Source organism: Schistocerca nitens, chromosome 5, assembly GCF_023898315.1.
Source record: "Schistocerca nitens isolate TAMUIC-IGC-003100 chromosome 5, iqSchNite1.1, whole genome shotgun sequence".
NCBI lineage: Eukaryota > Metazoa > Arthropoda > Insecta > Orthoptera > Acrididae > Schistocerca > Schistocerca nitens.
The window spans coordinates 741,477,865-741,495,189 of NC_064618.1; the positions used below are offsets into that span (position 1 = coordinate 741,477,865).

At 36.2% G+C, this 17,325-nt stretch overlaps 1 protein-coding gene across 1 annotated transcript in view; it reads left to right on the top strand.

The window, feature by feature from the left end:
• Window positions 1-17,325, top strand: part of LOC126259688 (cholinesterase 1-like) — a 186,940-nt gene that overhangs the window by 92,312 nt on the left and 77,303 nt on the right. The window contains exons 6-7 of the mRNA XM_049956647.1: window positions 4,659-4,861; window positions 15,969-16,134. Of these exons, the coding sequence (XP_049812604.1) occupies window positions 4,659-4,861; window positions 15,969-16,134 (369 nt within the window). The remainder of the gene's footprint in view (window positions 1-4,658; window positions 4,862-15,968; window positions 16,135-17,325) is intronic.

The window sequence follows — 17,325 nt, forward strand, 5'->3', positions numbered from 1 at the left end:
AAGAAAGGTAATGGAAATAAAGCTAAGAGTAACATGAAATTCAATTGATAGATGAAAGAACAAAACAAAATAATGTTCTGAACAAGTAGCGAATACAGCTGAGTAAGTCATTTAGAAATGAACTATATAAGGAAAAGACAAATTGCTATTCACCATAAAAATGACACATTGAGTAGCAGACAGGCATAATGATACATGACAGCCATCTCTGGCACTTCAAACCAGAATGCTGGAGATGGCGGTCATGAATGTGTGAAGTATGCTTACTTGTGTGAATGATTGTGAGGCTTTGGCAGAAAGCTGAAGTGTAAGTGTCTTTTTCGTTGTGCTTGTTTACAACTCAGCAGTGACAAGCAATCTACCTTTTCCTTATATTGTTGATATTACAACTTGGAGTTTCCATTGTTCACTTAGAAATGACCTTAAAGGGAAATGCCATGAAGGTAGAGCAAAATGGTTGCAACTTAAGAGAAAATAAAAAGAAAATAAATTCAAAAGGGTTAACATTAAGAGTGCAAAAAAAGTCCATTGTTAAACACAGCAAATAGAACTAGATAGAAAGAATACTTTGGGAGGTTCTGCTAGGGAAAGTAACTGTCTGATAGTATGATATAACAAGAAACGGGTACCTATTCTGAGGGTATAGGCTATCCAATAATCGAGCCAGAGCTCGACAGTGCTTTGGAAGAAGTGCAATGAAATAAGTCAGAAATGCCAGATAACATTCCTGTAGAATTTCTAAAATCACTGTGGGAAATGATAATGAAATAATTATTCAAGTTAGAGCTTAAAATCTATGAAACTGGTGATATACCATCAGATTTTAGAATGAATATCATTCACATGATCCTGAAGATAGAAACAACAGATAAATGCAAAAACTATCATACAATTCACTTGACAATTCATGTATGTTGTTTACCAAAATAGTAGCAGAAGAATGAGAAAGAAAAACTGAAGCTCTTTTAGATGGTGACCATTTTGGTTTTATGATAGGTAAGGTACCAGTTATGACATTACAGTTGATAATAGATGCAAGATTTGAGAAAACTCAAAGACATTTTGTAGTATTTGTCCACCTAGAAGAAATGTTTGACTCTTTAAAGTGGAAAGAGATTTTTGAAATCCTCAGAAATTTTGCATGCACTTTAGAGGAAGACAGGTAAAATGGTACACAATACAATATGCACAAAAAACCAAGAGGAAACCATAAGAGTAGAATTTAAAAGATAAGCACTCATATACGAAGACGGCATAATGCAAGGATGCAGTCTCTCTCCAATAATGTTCAATCCTTATATCAAAGAAAAACTGAATGAAACAAAATAAAGGTTCAAAAATGAAATTAAAATTCAGAATGAAAGGATATCATTGATAAGATTAGCTGACATGTTATTTTCTGTGAAAGTGAAGAAGAATAACAGGACCTGTTAAATTTAGTAAATAGTGTACTGAACACAGGATATGGATTAAGAATAAAACAAATAAATATGAAACTAATGAGGAGCAGTGGAAATGACATTATTGCTAATTTTAACATCAAAGCAGTTCTACTACCTTGGAAGCAAAATAAAGTATGGTGAACAAAGTACAGAGGATGTAAGTCACAGACAGGTGAATAGAGCATTCTTTGCCAGAGGAAATCTGTTAATACCAAACATAGGTATTAACTTCAGAAATAAATTGTGAGACTGTGTGTCTGGAGCACAGCATTATGTGGAAGTGAATCACTGACTGTGGGAAAATCAGAAAAGAAGAGAATAATTTGAGATATGGTGTCACAGAAGGATGCTGAATATTAAGTTGACTGATATGCAATGAGATGATTCTCTGCAGACTTATGAGGGGAGAGAATATATGTAAGACACTTTACATAAGAAAGGTCAGGATGATAGAAAGTGTATTAAGACACGAGTGAATTACTTACATAGTACTAAAGGGAGCTGCAGAGACTGAAAATTGTAGAGAATAACAGAGACCGGTGTAATAGAGGAAGTTGGGCATAAGTGCCACTCTAAATTAAAATATCAGTACAGGATACGAAACAGTTCAAAGGTTAATTAAAGTTTATTTTTGCCTGGGTGGTCATTTCATGTCAGCTGTATCCTAACATGAGTTTAAAGTGCAGCCATTGCTATCACACTTTTGAAACTGTTTGTATGTGTTTGTTGTAATGCAACTTGCCTGTAGATTGATGTACTATCAGTTTGATAGAAGTATGCATTCTGTCTGATGATCATTTCATGATTTCAAAACCAGTAACTGTGGTTTTTTCAATAAAGTAAGCCAATATCAAATTGTGGTTGAGTGCTGCTGTACATTGTAAAAATTCTGTATTATGTTGGAGTTTCATACATACATTAATTTAAGGAATTTCTTTTAACACTTAAAATGTAATTAAATTGTAGTGATGTGTTCAGTACTTGCATAATGCGATGCTATTACAGGTATCATGAACCAGTAAATGAACTAAACTAAAATATTAAAGAAAAAGCAACTTCAGGAATTTTACTGAATCTGGGATGTTTATTATGAAGCTTTGGTGAATTACATAATGCTACTGAGTGATGTGAAAGTGGTTATATAGACAAACCTGATATTCACCTTCTATGCAATGCCATGCATATTAATTACAAGCTTTGAATGAATATTTGTTCCCTTAATAATATGTATTCTACTGCTCTCTGAGAACTTACATAAGGTGATATTTTAAACTGCTTTCTTCTTTCTGAAAATTTTCTTGAGTTTGATACAATGATTTCTTGAGAACTACATCTATAGCATCTAGAAATTATTGGTATAGGTACATAGCTATTACATAGTTGCAAGCAACCACAAATTTCTGTCACGAGTTTAAACAATTGTGTAATAGCTGCCCCCACATGGTACTTACAAAGCACTTCCATACAGTCTTCCTGTCTCATTGTGTCTCACAAACTCCTTACATACTTATCTGAGAAAGTGCTAGTCTACCATGAGCAACCCTTCTAGAATCAGTATTATGTTTGTTATTTTCTTGCTTCTTATAGCTACAAATTGAGCTTACAACCAAACACCTCAGGTGTTATCAATCAATTAAAAGCTAAGTGGAATATTTTACTTGTAAAAAGAATATAATGTTGGAGTGTAATTTTTAAAAATCATAATCTGGAATGTAACTTACACCAAACACCCCCTATTCCCCGTAGAGTCTTTTCTGCAGCATGGGTTATCACATGTGATATGATCCATTTAAAAATCTGCCTAATATATTTATATCATGCCATTTTTCTCAGATGTGTCACTAACCATATGTATTACATACATTGTTACATCCCAGCCTGGATTTTCCATTGTTTGTTTTAACAATATGTGTGAAATATAAAGGAGAGACATTTGTAAGCATATTTTGTCAACACATCTGCAACTTATTGCGACATGTGCTGATATAATGTCTACAGATTTGTCACTGACAGTCAGTGGTCTTGGAAAATCATCTATGTAGTGTGAACACCAGGAAATTTTTGTATCCTATTCTCTTAATATGGTTTTTTTAACTCAATTTATAATATGCAAAACTGGCACTGGTTACTGAATGGTCTAATTGATGATGGATTGTACAGTCAGAATATCTTGAAGTTATCTGCAATAGATGGATTTGTGGACCCTCTTGGCAGAACTGATGTACATTTATTTACTTCATCTCCAGGCTGTGTGTCTGCTGTTATTACAACAATCTCTCAACACATTAACAGATTCATTAATTGATAAAAATTATAATAGTCTTGATCATGCTATAATTAATAATACTGATATGCCTGACGTACTTAATTACAGATTTCTTAGAATACATGATCTGAGTTACACTTGGTAATGATGGTGTTGTTCGCCTTGGTAGCTGAGTGGTCATCATGACGGGATGTCAATCCTAAGGGGCCGGGTGCGATTTCCAGCTGGGTTGGAGATTTTCTCCACTCAGGGATTGAGTGTTGTGTTGTCCTAATCATCATCATTTCATCCCCACTGATGCGCAAGTGGCGTCAAATCAAAAGACTTGCACCCGGTGAATGGTCTACACGATGGAAGGCCCTGGTCAAATTACATTTACATTTATGATGGTATTGTTGCCAACATTGTACATAGGTGCTGATTCTTTAGTAAATAAGCATGATCTGAAGATGATTATTAATCAACCAAAGCTGGTAATCAGCAATTCATGATTTTATTTGTTATTGCATTGAGCACTATTAGAATTTTTAACAAATAATTCAAATCACCACATCTCCTTCACCTAGTTATGACAAATCTTACAAAAATTCATTAATTATAACATGCAGATTACGTTTTCTTCCAGGTTTTTCTGACTTATAATTTGTTTACTATCTTTTGAGAGATACTAATTAAGCCATGGTGTTTTACAAAAAGAAAGAGCTACACTTTTTAATATGTAACAATAAGTAACAAGTGCCTTTAAATGTAAAAATAGGATTGTTAAATGTTATTTATGAAAGGAAATGATATATTGTGCTTGCAGATACCAACTGAACTTTCTGTGAATTGATGAGCTATTCATAAAGAAGATTTTATGTTAAATCTATGGTTACTTTTACTTGTGGGCTGTACTGTTTGGTGTATGTTCATTACATGGTTTCAGTCTACAGATTTCATCTTCTTAATAGGGCTGTTTCAACAAGCCATTGCAATGAGTGGCTGCATATTAAATCCACGTGCAATAGCAGCACCTGCACGGGATCGAGCATTCCGCTTTGCAAGGGCGCTTGGCTATACTGGGAGTAACTCCTCAGAGGATTTACTAGATTTCTTGAACTCACTGAGCGGAGCTGAACTAGTGCAAGATGATCAGCGAGCTCTTTCTGAAGAGGTATGTTTCTGAACTCTCTGCCATGAGTTGTACAGTGGCTTGTGGAGTGTGTGTGTAGATGCAGATAACATATAATAGCTTGCAGTGGATTGTAAAGTTGTTTGTTTGTGTGTGTGTGTGTGTGTGTGTGTGTGTGTGTGTGTGTGTGTGTGTGTGTGTGTGTGTGTGCGCGCATCTTCTAATGTTTTCCCAATGACCGGAGACTGTTTAGAACTGGGCTGCAAGACTCACACATCTCTTACGGGTGATTTACGTATCGTGTGCAGCCAATCTTCTTCTCAGGACAGATGGCTGCACTGATCTTCACAATGCTTCTTCTCTGAAGATTATGTGTTGGTTAGGGAAATATTACTGAACTACTTCTCTACCCTTGAAATGATTCATTACTATCAGAATACTTTTATATCAACTCCGCTATATTTTCTTCTTCACAATAAGACAACTACACAAGTTTCACATGCTCTTTCAAGTCTTGTAAATCAACTACATGTGGAAAAACTTAGTATTTAACATATACCATTACAGTCTCTTTTGGTTTTAACAACACTCATCAAAACAGTTCTTGCTCCTAGAAAGTCAAAAAACAGAGTATATAAGTCTCTATATAAAATCTGTTTCATTTGTTCCCAACAGTCACTACTATTTCACTCCAAAGAGTAGCCCTTGATTACTGCTTTGTACTGGACATATGGCTTCCAAGGCGTGCGCGGCCACCACTTGTCAGTGCCGATAGACTGCCACAACTTTAGTCTTCTCGTAACACATGCCCATCCTGCACAAACATAAACTGTGGCACAGTAGACACATTTCCTCTCTCACACACTCATCCTTAAAATATTGTATGTTCGAGATGGAGAGAGAGAGAGAGAGAGAGAGAGAGAGAGAGAGAGAGAGAGAGAATAAAAAAGCAGATGTTTTGTTGAATCTCAGGATATTAAAATATTATACACAGTTACTTTATGAGGAGGAAAAACTCACATTGAAGTGAATAAGAAAGTGAAAAATGCACATTTGATGAAAGATGGAAAAATCACTGTGATCCCTCAGTCAGGACTGACATGAAGGGAAGATAAAAAGTTGTAGATAACTATTGCTGTTGTAAACCATCTCCCTGAATAAAATCTGAGCTGTAATATGTTTGAAATCTTGTAAACTTATCTATATTCCCTCTTGATGTTTGTGATGAATTATTGAGGAAAAAAAAAAAAAAAAAAAAAAAAAGGGAGGAAATACGCATCTTGAAGGAATTATCTGAATGGGACAGAAATTGGTAGATGTGATGTATATGCACATACAAACGAAATGTTACAATTACAGAACAATTGGATTATTTATTCAAGAGAAAGATCTTTGCAACTTGAGCAAGTCAATAACAACTTGGGCTACCTCTGGCCCTTATGCAAGCAATTACTTGGCTTGGCATTGATCGACAGAGCCGTTGGATGCGTTCCTGAGGGATATCGTGCCAAATTCTGTCCAAATCCAGAGATTCCAAAGATGTTCTTCCTTGAGATATAACACTATTGCCAAGATGGCCTCTATAAGATGGTACTGATCACAATGAGAGATCTTAAAGCAGTAGCTGTAAGATTTAAAATTATGTCTTTGTTCTGAGGCTACATCATATGATGATATCTATTATATAAGACAGAAGGTCATGATATAATTAAGTCTCTTTTTAATATTTTAATATAAATAAACTCTCAATAAAAATAGGAAATTTGATTGCATTTATGGGCATATATAACGAGTGAAATGTTACTGAAATAATCCTAAACAAGTAGACATATTGAGACACAATTCATTAAACATGTTTTAACAGAAACACATAAATTTAGGAAGGAGAATTATGGCTGCCAAGGCCAGACTGCCAGAGACTATGGTCATGTGTATGCGATTTGTGTTTGCGTGTTTGTCTGTGTCTGTGTTGTCTGTTCTGAAGAAGGCCTCTTTGGCAAAAAGCTTTGTTTGACAGTCCTTTTGTTGCACCTATCTGTGACTCAGCATCTCCACTATGTGATGACTAGCAACTATGCTTTTCATAATATTTTCGTTATTCCATCCTGGCTTTTCTATTGTTTGAAGTTTTAATGAACATGTGAACACATTATCATCTCTCAATTTCTTAGAAATACACAAATATTTTCCCTCTGAAAACACATGGATTTCATAAGCAATTAGAAGCTTAAGGATAGTACTATATTTCTTTCCACCCTGAACACCTTTTTTTTTAAAAATGGTGAATAAAGTTGAATTCCCTGTATACTTGGGCATAGTAGACACTGGGAAAAATAATAAAAAAACTCTTCTATGAAAATTGTAGCGGGAAAACAACTAGCAAAATCGTGAGGGTCAGGTTTTATTTCACCAAAATTATTCTCTGACTTCCCGCTATTTGTTTGATATTATAAGTTACCTGAGGAACAGTTAAGAATAAAAAATTATTGTTTCATTACTTTTATTTGTTAGTTATTATAAAAAATGTTATATAGATTGCAAATCATATTCTGTGGCAAAAAAATTAATAATGATTTTTTTTAATTGTTTTGTAACACAAAGTCTTGGTTCAGATTGCTTCACTTTTCGTGAAATAATTTGAAACAATCCTTTCCTTTTGCAAGACATAAGTACTGATTGCATTTTATGCATTTTGTCTTTGTTCTGGAACTACAGCGCTCATACTGACATGTTCGTGGAGACAAAATATCATCCATTGTCGGCCAGTGATCATACCCATCATATCGCGTGTCCAAACCTGGTTTCGGATGGGGTTTGTAAACTTTTGCCTTTGTGGAGGTACTTAACTTAACATCTAACGGTGTTTCAAACTCTTCAGCTCTCCTCTTTCTGTCTAGACATGACAGAAGAGCCTCAGCTAGAGACATTCTAAATTTCAACAGATCCATAATGTTCTTTTTGGCAGTCTGGTTTTCACGACAGTGCTCTCTGTAGAGAAACCAGCAGTTGACCACTGAAAGGTCTATGAAATGCAGCAAGCACTTGAGTGTCCATTTTCTGGTTCTGAACCACGTTCGGTAACACTCAACCTGCTGGTCATGAATGTCTACGTCACCCATATTGGCATTGTACTGCTGAATTACAAAAGGGCAATCTACATCAAGATAGTGACCCTCCTGCTTACACCACCTTTGAACTTTATATTTTGGCTCAATGCCAGCACAAGTGGATGCTACCACGACCCTCTGACTGTCCTGCCACTCAGTAATTACTACAGCTTCATCTGCTCTAACATATGAATGACACTCTCCTCTTTTCATTCTTCCCTCTTTCAAATTAACATTTTTAATCCCGTTTACCATTATTGTGCCAGTACCCTCAATTCCTTTCTCCTTAAGCTTTGCTAAGAGAGGAATTGTGGTAAAGTACCTATCAAAATAACCAAAAGTTCCTTGTGGGAGAGTCTGTGTTAGTCGTAAAATAACAGAAGGACCTAATCCTAATGACTTATCACCCACAGGTGTAGTAGTCCCCTGATAAATTTCAAAATCTAACACTATACCTGATGCTGAGGTCATGATAAAGTTTTTAAGACCTACAGGCCTTGGTTTTCCTTTAACATATTGCTTCAGTTTGCAACGCCCAGTAAAAGGGATCATTTGCTCTTCAATACTGTAGTAGTTAAAGCTACGAGGCAAACAGTGACATCTTCTTCTTACTGTATCGATCACTGGCTGAACTTTCCACAGTCTATTAGTTTTAGCCTCTTCAGGTGGTTTTATAGTATCAACAAAGTGCACATTATTCCTGTGTGCAAGGAACTGGTCTCTAGACATAGTGTCACTAATAGCTGATAAAGGAATAGATTTCTTCCAGTACATAGGTAGCCTAGGATACCTTATGCACCCTATCATTAAATTTATCCCAAAAAAACACCTTCAGTTCATGAGCTGTAGTCCCTAGGGATTTCCCTGTCTTTGCAACACTATACATATTTGTATTATATTTCGCTGCCTCTTCAAAAAACTTTTCACTGAAATATTCACAGAAATATTCAGCGGAGTTCCAATTGGTGAAGGACTCTAGAATTAAAAAGAAGATATTTTAGTAAGAAAATGGGAATGATACACGAAATAGGTAACTCAGATCGCACCTCTTTGTCACTGACCTCAACAGCGCTGTAATTAATGTTTGGTGGATGAAACTTCTGAACAAAATTTGGTCTCCGAAAAAACAGTGGTCTGACACCTTCTGTGACACTGTGTGAACTCCTGTGCTCTTCAGGAACTTCAGGAACTTCTTCAGCACTCAAAACATCATCAGACAAGTCGTCTGCCTGCTGAATATTTGAAGGAGAAGGAACAAACTCGTCGTCTTCATCTGACGAAATGCCACTCAAATCTGAATCCTCTAATAGAGAACGGATTTGATTGTCTGATAAATCTGCATACAATAACAGGAATGTGCATAAAAACTTTCCCATTCAAAACTGTATGAAAAGCAGTAATACAGGGAGGCCAATGACACAATCAACAACACCCACTGGAGGATAAAGTTACACAGTCAACACCTAAGCACAATCGTGCTAGTACAAATTTAACGCACAATTACTGTGCAAAGATATGAAGTTACTAATAATTATCAATATCACAACATTATACACACTATTACAAATAACCAGATCCAGCAAATCGCTGAAACAATTCAATTTAACTTAATTATGAGCTACTAACCAGGCGTCGCCATAATGCTCACTTCTCGATCAACTTAAACATCATGTGCTGCAATCTGTTGGCGCCTAATGGCAACATAAACATGAGAAACGCGTAGTGCACAACCTGCACGACCATTGCAGATCGGTTGGAAGCAAGGCAAGAGATTCAGTTTGTCGTAAAAAAATAAAAACCGAGCCCGCACGATCGTGTGGGTTCAGTTGGAAACGGATATGAACAAGGGAAGTGACCAACATCTGTATGAGCTGTTCATTATCAGTCACTTGGCCGGTTTGGAAACACTTCAACCCTTGGCTTGCAAGTCTCGTATTAACTCATGCATGATGTTTAAGCAGTAATCTCTGTCTTGCATGTTACTATGTCTTCCACCTTTAAGCTCTCAAGTTTTCAAATCTCGTCTGATGCAGTCCCCAACAATTAATCTTTTCTTCTCACCCTGACTGCAGTTCTGTGTGAGTTTCCCAAATCTCCCCCTTTTCCTAGATCTCTCCAGTTCTTTTCCATCACCCTTCTTCCTTCCTAACCAACCCTTCTGCCTGAAGAAGGAGCCACTGGCTCCAAAAGCCTTCCTGATTGGAACCTTCCTTTATGTCTGTGTTCTGCCACCACTTGTTGAGTAGATCTGAAATAATATCAGTTATTTATGTTAATATTTAAATTTGGTGCACCGGTACAGTGATAAACCATGAATTTCATAAATGTGTGATACATCTACAATCAGAGTCACTGGACATGAAAAGTAATATGTACAAAGACACAATAAAAAAAGACATTTCCCAAGTTGGTGACAATGAACATGGAAACACATGTAATGAAATTTCAGAACAAGTTTAGAAGCCCTAAGAAATTATGTGGAATGAAATTATGATGCACTACTGCAAATTCGCTACTATGATGATAGCAGTGACAATGTCTTTTTCAGATTTTGGCCTTTTCATGTATTACCTTTTGTGTTTGACAGTGCTGATTGTAGATGTGTGTACTATATTTATGGAATTCACAGTTGTCTCATTTGCCCACTTCTACATTCCAGTAGACAATTAACAAATCAACTGTGCAACATCATTCAGACTGAACTGAAATTATGTTATTTGACTGCTCTAATTACATAACTGGACACTGCAGTATTGTCAGCATGAGAAAGATTAAGTAAAGCTGAGAGTGAGAGGGAAGCATTTACAAGGACAGATGTAGAGGTGACCTGGTTGAGCAAATATTTTGGTAACTACCTGGAACAGTGTGGTGCATCAGCAAAGTTGTCTGACTGTACTGCAGTACAGCCATGTATTGCAGCCACTTTCAGTAGTGTTGATAGCAATATGATTATGGCCACATAGTGCTGTAAAATTTGATGAGTGTAAACTCACCCTTAAACATGGCTATACTTTTTTGTAAAAGATGTACAATGAATGGGTAGAAAAGAACTTTGGAGACACTCAATACGCACTTGCTGAATATGCTTTACAGTGTGACTCAAGGGACCTGAGTTCCTGCTACAAATATTGATTACACGGATCTCTCTTCTTTCACTGTCATCAGCTTTTCATTATATATCATTTCTTAATTTATTGTGTGTCACTCTTTTCTTGATTATCTTTTTGCTTTGTCCACCCCCCCCCTCCCCCCCACCCCACTCTTTCTCCACTTGTCCTCACAACAGTTGGGCCCCTCTATTCCTGGAATCTGAGTGACCTGCCCTTCCTTTTAACTTCCCCCACAAGGAAAGAGATATTAATTCCAAAATCTAGGATAGTGTATGTACATTTGTATGTTTCTATCAGTAGTGCAGAAATTTCGCTTCCTGGTGGGAAGTATTGGCCAACAATTCTGTCTCCTAATTTTGTAACTCAGCTGACAAGTATTCTCCCAAAGTATTGTTCATACATTCACTCACATAGCCATCATTTTGTATAGATCCTTTAATGAAGGACAGTCTTCAGGGATATGAACAAGACAAGGAATAATAAAACTAAGCAGCTGTTATAAACTATATTAATAATTACTAAGTACCATTAAATTTCTGTAAACTATTGCTGCTTGTTTGGTTTTAATTGAACATTGTGAAGTTAACAGAAAACTACCTGTTTTGGAAAAAGCTGCTGCTTCCTCATTTATATTACATCTCCATTTCCTAACTTAGTATGTATGTGATGAAACTGATATTTACAAAACCCAGACACATTGGGTATATAAAGTGTGCTGGGTGGCAAGGAAAGCAGTGCAGTAGTTGTTGTAATGTGGAAATGGAGTGACTTGTCTGATGTCCAAAAAGGCATGATCATTGACTTGCAGGGCAAGCGTTGAAGTGTTTCCAAACTGGCCAAGTTTGTAAACTATTTGCATGCCACCATGGTTAAAGGAAACCATGTATGACAAAATGGCACTATCCAGAACTGGCACTGAGGCAGCTGTGCCATAGATGACAGGGGTCAACAACACCTGCAGAGATGTGTACGGGTGAAAAGGTGTGCAACTGTTGATTAACTGACTGCCCAAATGAACCAAGGGCTACCAACAATGTCTCCTCAATGACCATTCAGCAAACATTGTTGCATACGCTCCACAGCAGATGTGTGGTTTGTGAACCCATGCTGACTGAAGCTGGAATTTGCATGCCAATATCACAACTGGACATCCACTGAGTGGCAACAGGTGCCCATTTCTGATGAATCATGTTTTGTGCTCAATCCGACTTGCAGATGTTAGCATGTACAGCATGAAACATTTGAAAGCAAACACCATGTAACTACATTAATGTCACAGGACAGTGTATCATAAAACAAAATACACCTATATATTATGGGAATGGAGGTCTTTAAACAATGAGTGCTACTTCTTGTCAAGTAACTAGTCCTTGAATCTAGACACTCAGATAATTTATAGGACTGTTTAATACAATATTTTTTTAAATTTAAATTTCTTTTGTATCTGTATTGATTCTTAATTTCTTGCTTTATCTCAACTGTGAACCTGTTGATAACTTTTCCACAAGCACTCTGGACTGTTCATAGGACTGTGTACAAGAATTCAAAGTCAAAACGTAAATAATTGCATGTATACAGCAGTTGGGCATATAATAATTCAGATGAAATTGATTTTTATTATAAACATTGTGAGCCATTCATTTGACATGTTGTTGGTGTGATGGTCTGGTGGTTAAGAGCATTCCTGGAAACCGAGAGGTGAACGGATCAAATCCTGGTCAGACTACAGAAATTTTCAGTCTGCCTTTAATCTAATTTTCACATCTCAATGACGTGAGGAATCACCAGGAATGACATGTGGATCAGATTCCACAGTAAACTGTAAGTCCCTGGGGTAGTTAGGGACACACAAGTTGCTGAAGTAGTGTCCAATTGAAAGGCTTAGAGTTAGCCATTGAGCCACACACAAATACTGTATTATCTGATGGATTTAGAAGACTCCATGATTTTACTAATATGTGGTCTTATATACTAACCACATCACTACATATGTGACTCTGTTTATAAGGGGATTTATCAATTTTAACTTAGTAGAGGTGCCAACCAACAGATGGTAAACTCATAAAAAACATTGAGAAATGCATATCTCTCAGCTTCTTTATCAGAGCTAGAAAATAAAACACACACACACACACACACACACACACACACACACACACACACACAGAGAGAGAGAGAGAGAGAGAGAGAGAGAGTTGTGTATAGTATCTGTCTCCTTGCTGACCCCAACCCAATCATTAACTAGCACCCTGGGAATTTATTCTTTGCATAAAAAGCTTCACTTTCTATAAAACATTGTACTTTATTTAATCCCTGTCCGAAAAGTTCCAGGACAGGTTTTTTTTTTAAAAAAGAAATCTTAGCTCCTACCAAATGGATTTGGGAAGGTAATAACAGAATGTCTGGCCATTTACTGAGTGGCAGATGAAACAGTGTGCGGTCTTTCATTGTCATGCAGTAACAACCAGTTCTGGGGATGGCACAAATCAGGGCAGCAACTTCGAACTGCTTGTCTCAGATGTTTCAAGACTTTGATGTAAAGAGTTTGGTTCACTGTTTGACCCAGTGAAACATACTAATGGTGAAATAATCCTTTGCTATCAACGAATGTGATCAACATTATCTTTGTCCTCGAAGGTTGTTGTTTGACTTTCTTTGATGCTTGTGATCCAGGAGTCCATCATCCAGAACTGTGATGCTTCATGTGAGGATTCATACTGGTAGCACCAACTTTTGTTTCCAACAATAATCTTTGATAGAAATCTGGAACCACATCTGGCTGTATCCTGTAGTTAATCAGAGATTCTTCAACTTTCCTCTTTCTGTTCATCTGTTAATGTTTGATGGATGAGTTTTGTATTAAGTTTCCATTTCACTGTATCTTCAAGTAAAATCCTATGATACACAACACAATTCAAATTAAGTTCTTCTAACATTGCACACACACAGTACTTAATGGTCTACTTGCAATCACTGCCTTACACACTCCACGTTTGCTTGTGTTTGTGCTGTAGATGAGCAACTGTTGTAGGATTATCTTACTCTGAGTCTCTTCCTTCATGAGATCTTTTGTACCACTCAAAAACAAGGCTTCTTGAAAGTGCCTTGCCTGCAGATGCTTGCTTAATCATTGTAGACGTTTCACTAGAGGTTTTCCTGAGTTTAATGCAGAACTTAATGTTCACTCTTTGTTCAAAATCAGCATCCTTTGTGTCACTGTAACTAATGTGTCAAGAACCCAAACAGTGTGTTGCTAAATGCAGCTCTGTCTCCTTGTGAGTCTGGACAGAAACATGGCCAAGATGATATCAAGGATGCACACATATACGCTAATATAAAAACAATGTTTGTTGCTTTTTAGTATTTCAAACCTGAAGCAAAGAGCCCTGTCCCGGAACTTATCTGACAAAGGGAGCATTCAAGTCCTTGTGACACCTAAATAGAAGGAGTATAATATTTAGATTGTGAAATTACCCATCACAGTATAATAAAGTATTTACTTCCAGTAACAGTGCTCTCAACTGATGCGAGTTACTGTCAGTGACTGATAATGAACAGCTCATATTCAAATGTTGTTTACTTCCCTTGTTTATACAGTACTATCCCTAAGCTTCTAATTTCTTATGAAATCCAGGTGCTTTCAGATGGAAAATGTCTGTGCATTTCTAAGAAATTGAGAGATGTTAATGTGTTCACATGTTCAGTAGAACTTCAAACAATGCAAAATCCAGGATGGAATAATGATAATATTATGAAAAGCATAGTTGCTACTCACCACATTGTGGAGATGCTGAGTCACAGATAGGTGCAACAAAAAGACTGTCAAAAACAGCTTTCTGCCACAGAGGCCTTCATCAGAATGGATGAAATACACACATTCAGTCACACAAATGCAAATCGCACACACATGACCACAGTCTCTGTCAGTCTGGCTTTGGCAGCCATAATTTTCCTTCCTAAATTTACATGTTTCTTTTAAAACATGTTTGATAAATTGTATCTCAATATGCCTTCTTGTTTAGGATTATTTCAGTAACACTTTACTCACTATACATGCCTATAAATATAATCAAGTTTTCTATTTTTATTGAGAGTTTATCTATATTAAAATATTAAAAAGAGGCTCAATAATATCATGATTTTCTATCTTTTATAATATATAATATCATGTGATGTAGCCTCACACCAAAGTCATAATTTTAAGTCTTATAGCTACTGCTTTAGATCTTTCATTGTGATCAGTACCATCTCATAGAGGCCATGAAGTGGAAATAGTTTTATATTTCAAGGAAGAACATGAAACATTTTGCTCTGGACAGGAGCTTGTAGAGGAACAGTGGCTGAAATCTAGAAAAATTAATTTTGGAAGGAATCCTCCATGGTGTGCAGTTACTGTTAGGGAACTTTTATAAAGATGTTTAGCCTATTGACTCTTGTCTCGACATCTTCTTCTGATGCTTGTATACTGATTTTTCTGACATTTTGTCAGCACCAATGGGTAGTATTATCAAAGATTTGCCCTCAATTTTTGGTACTAGGATAGAATCAAATTCGTTAGTGGAGGTTGTTTGTACTTGCTGTGCCAATGTCTGAGGGCCTTTTGCATGTCCTTACCACTTTAGTTTTCTCTTAGTACCAGCATCAGTTGTTAGCTACAGCAAGGGGATCGAACCTTCCTTTATCTGAAGCCTCTCCTCTTTCTTGTTGAACTGCTTGTATTAATTGCTCTCAAAGAATATTTAATTCTTATTAGAATATTTATAATTATGTGATTTACTTTGAATTGCTGCCCTCAAATGCATGTGGACACCTCTTATGGTGTAGACACAAATGACCATTATTATTTTTATTATATATGTGTATTTCAGTTCTAATTATTACAGAACCTCACAAAGCTCATAATTCCCAAATGCATCATTCTCCGTGTTACAGGACAAGCGTCGTTTTGACACACTGGTTTTTATGGGTGTAATAGAGCCTGAGAGTGAAACAGCATTCCTGAGTTCCAGACCAGAAGATGTTCTTCTTAGTGGAAACGTAAATGCTGTGCCACTGCTGATTGGTGATTTAAGTGGTGAATGCATTGCAAATGTTGTATGTAAGTACTCCTTTTCTGAATTGAAGTACTTGTGTTGTATTACTGACTTTAAATACATCACATAATTCCAAATTAAAATGTGTATCATTGTCCTTGACATGCTACAATTTTCAAGATAATAACTTGGAATTATTCCTATATAGTGCTTTCCTATCACAAGATCTGCTATCATTTTTCGTGCATTATGTGTACATTGGGTCATTCGATGTCAAAACCACAAATTTAGCCCATAAGCTGTGGCACACTCTTTTTAGAATTTTTTGAAATTTTGTGATTACTTAAATGTGGATGCTTTGAAAAAATTGCAAACTATTTCATCTGAAATATTTTTGAAATAGAATTTGGTTAACTGATTACTAGTGCTTGCAACATATTCACAAAACTTTACTTACAATAAAGGGGTAGGTCTTTAAAATGAACACACATGTATTTCATATGTAGACCTTCCATCTGAAAAAAAAAAAAAAAAGAAACTGGGTGCTGTTTCAATTTTCGTATTGTAAAAATGTAACAAACAGATTTTTACCTTTAACATAAGATTTAATTACAGAAGTTGGCCCAGAGAAAACTAAATGAAATTTACAAACAATATTTTCCAGTGCTCTGTCCATATTAGTAAGGGTAAAAAATAATCTTTTCTTCCCATCGTTATGAAATATGAATATAAATTATTTTTATTACTCAGTTCTTTTTGAAGAACTACTTTATTGCTTTATTACACGTACTATGACAAGAATATAGATACCACTTTTGTACTAAGCATCTGTACAATGTATCAGCAGACCTCAAATGTAAGAAATTTTTATTGTTTAAATGTTACAGAAGATCATTGCCTTTCCACTGTTGCAGAAAAAAATCAACTAGTATGTACTGGAATAGGCCAAATTGTCATTGGCGAAGTCAACCTGTCAATCAAATGACACTGCAAGGTCATGTAACTCATGAAATGGAGGGCTCTTGGAGTAGTGGCCAAAAAACAGAATTCTCTTTTGTTCCGAGTTCCTGGCCATAACAGACATTAAATGGCTGAGTCTTTTTGCTAAACTTCTCCTCGGACATGGGCCTGGGGCTACTGGATTTAGTTTCTTCTACCCCCTGGCAATTCTCATCATGTGATCCCCATAAGAAAATAAATCAATACAATTTATTCTTTTTTGAGAATGTGTATGTTAGTAACAAGCCCACAGTGCT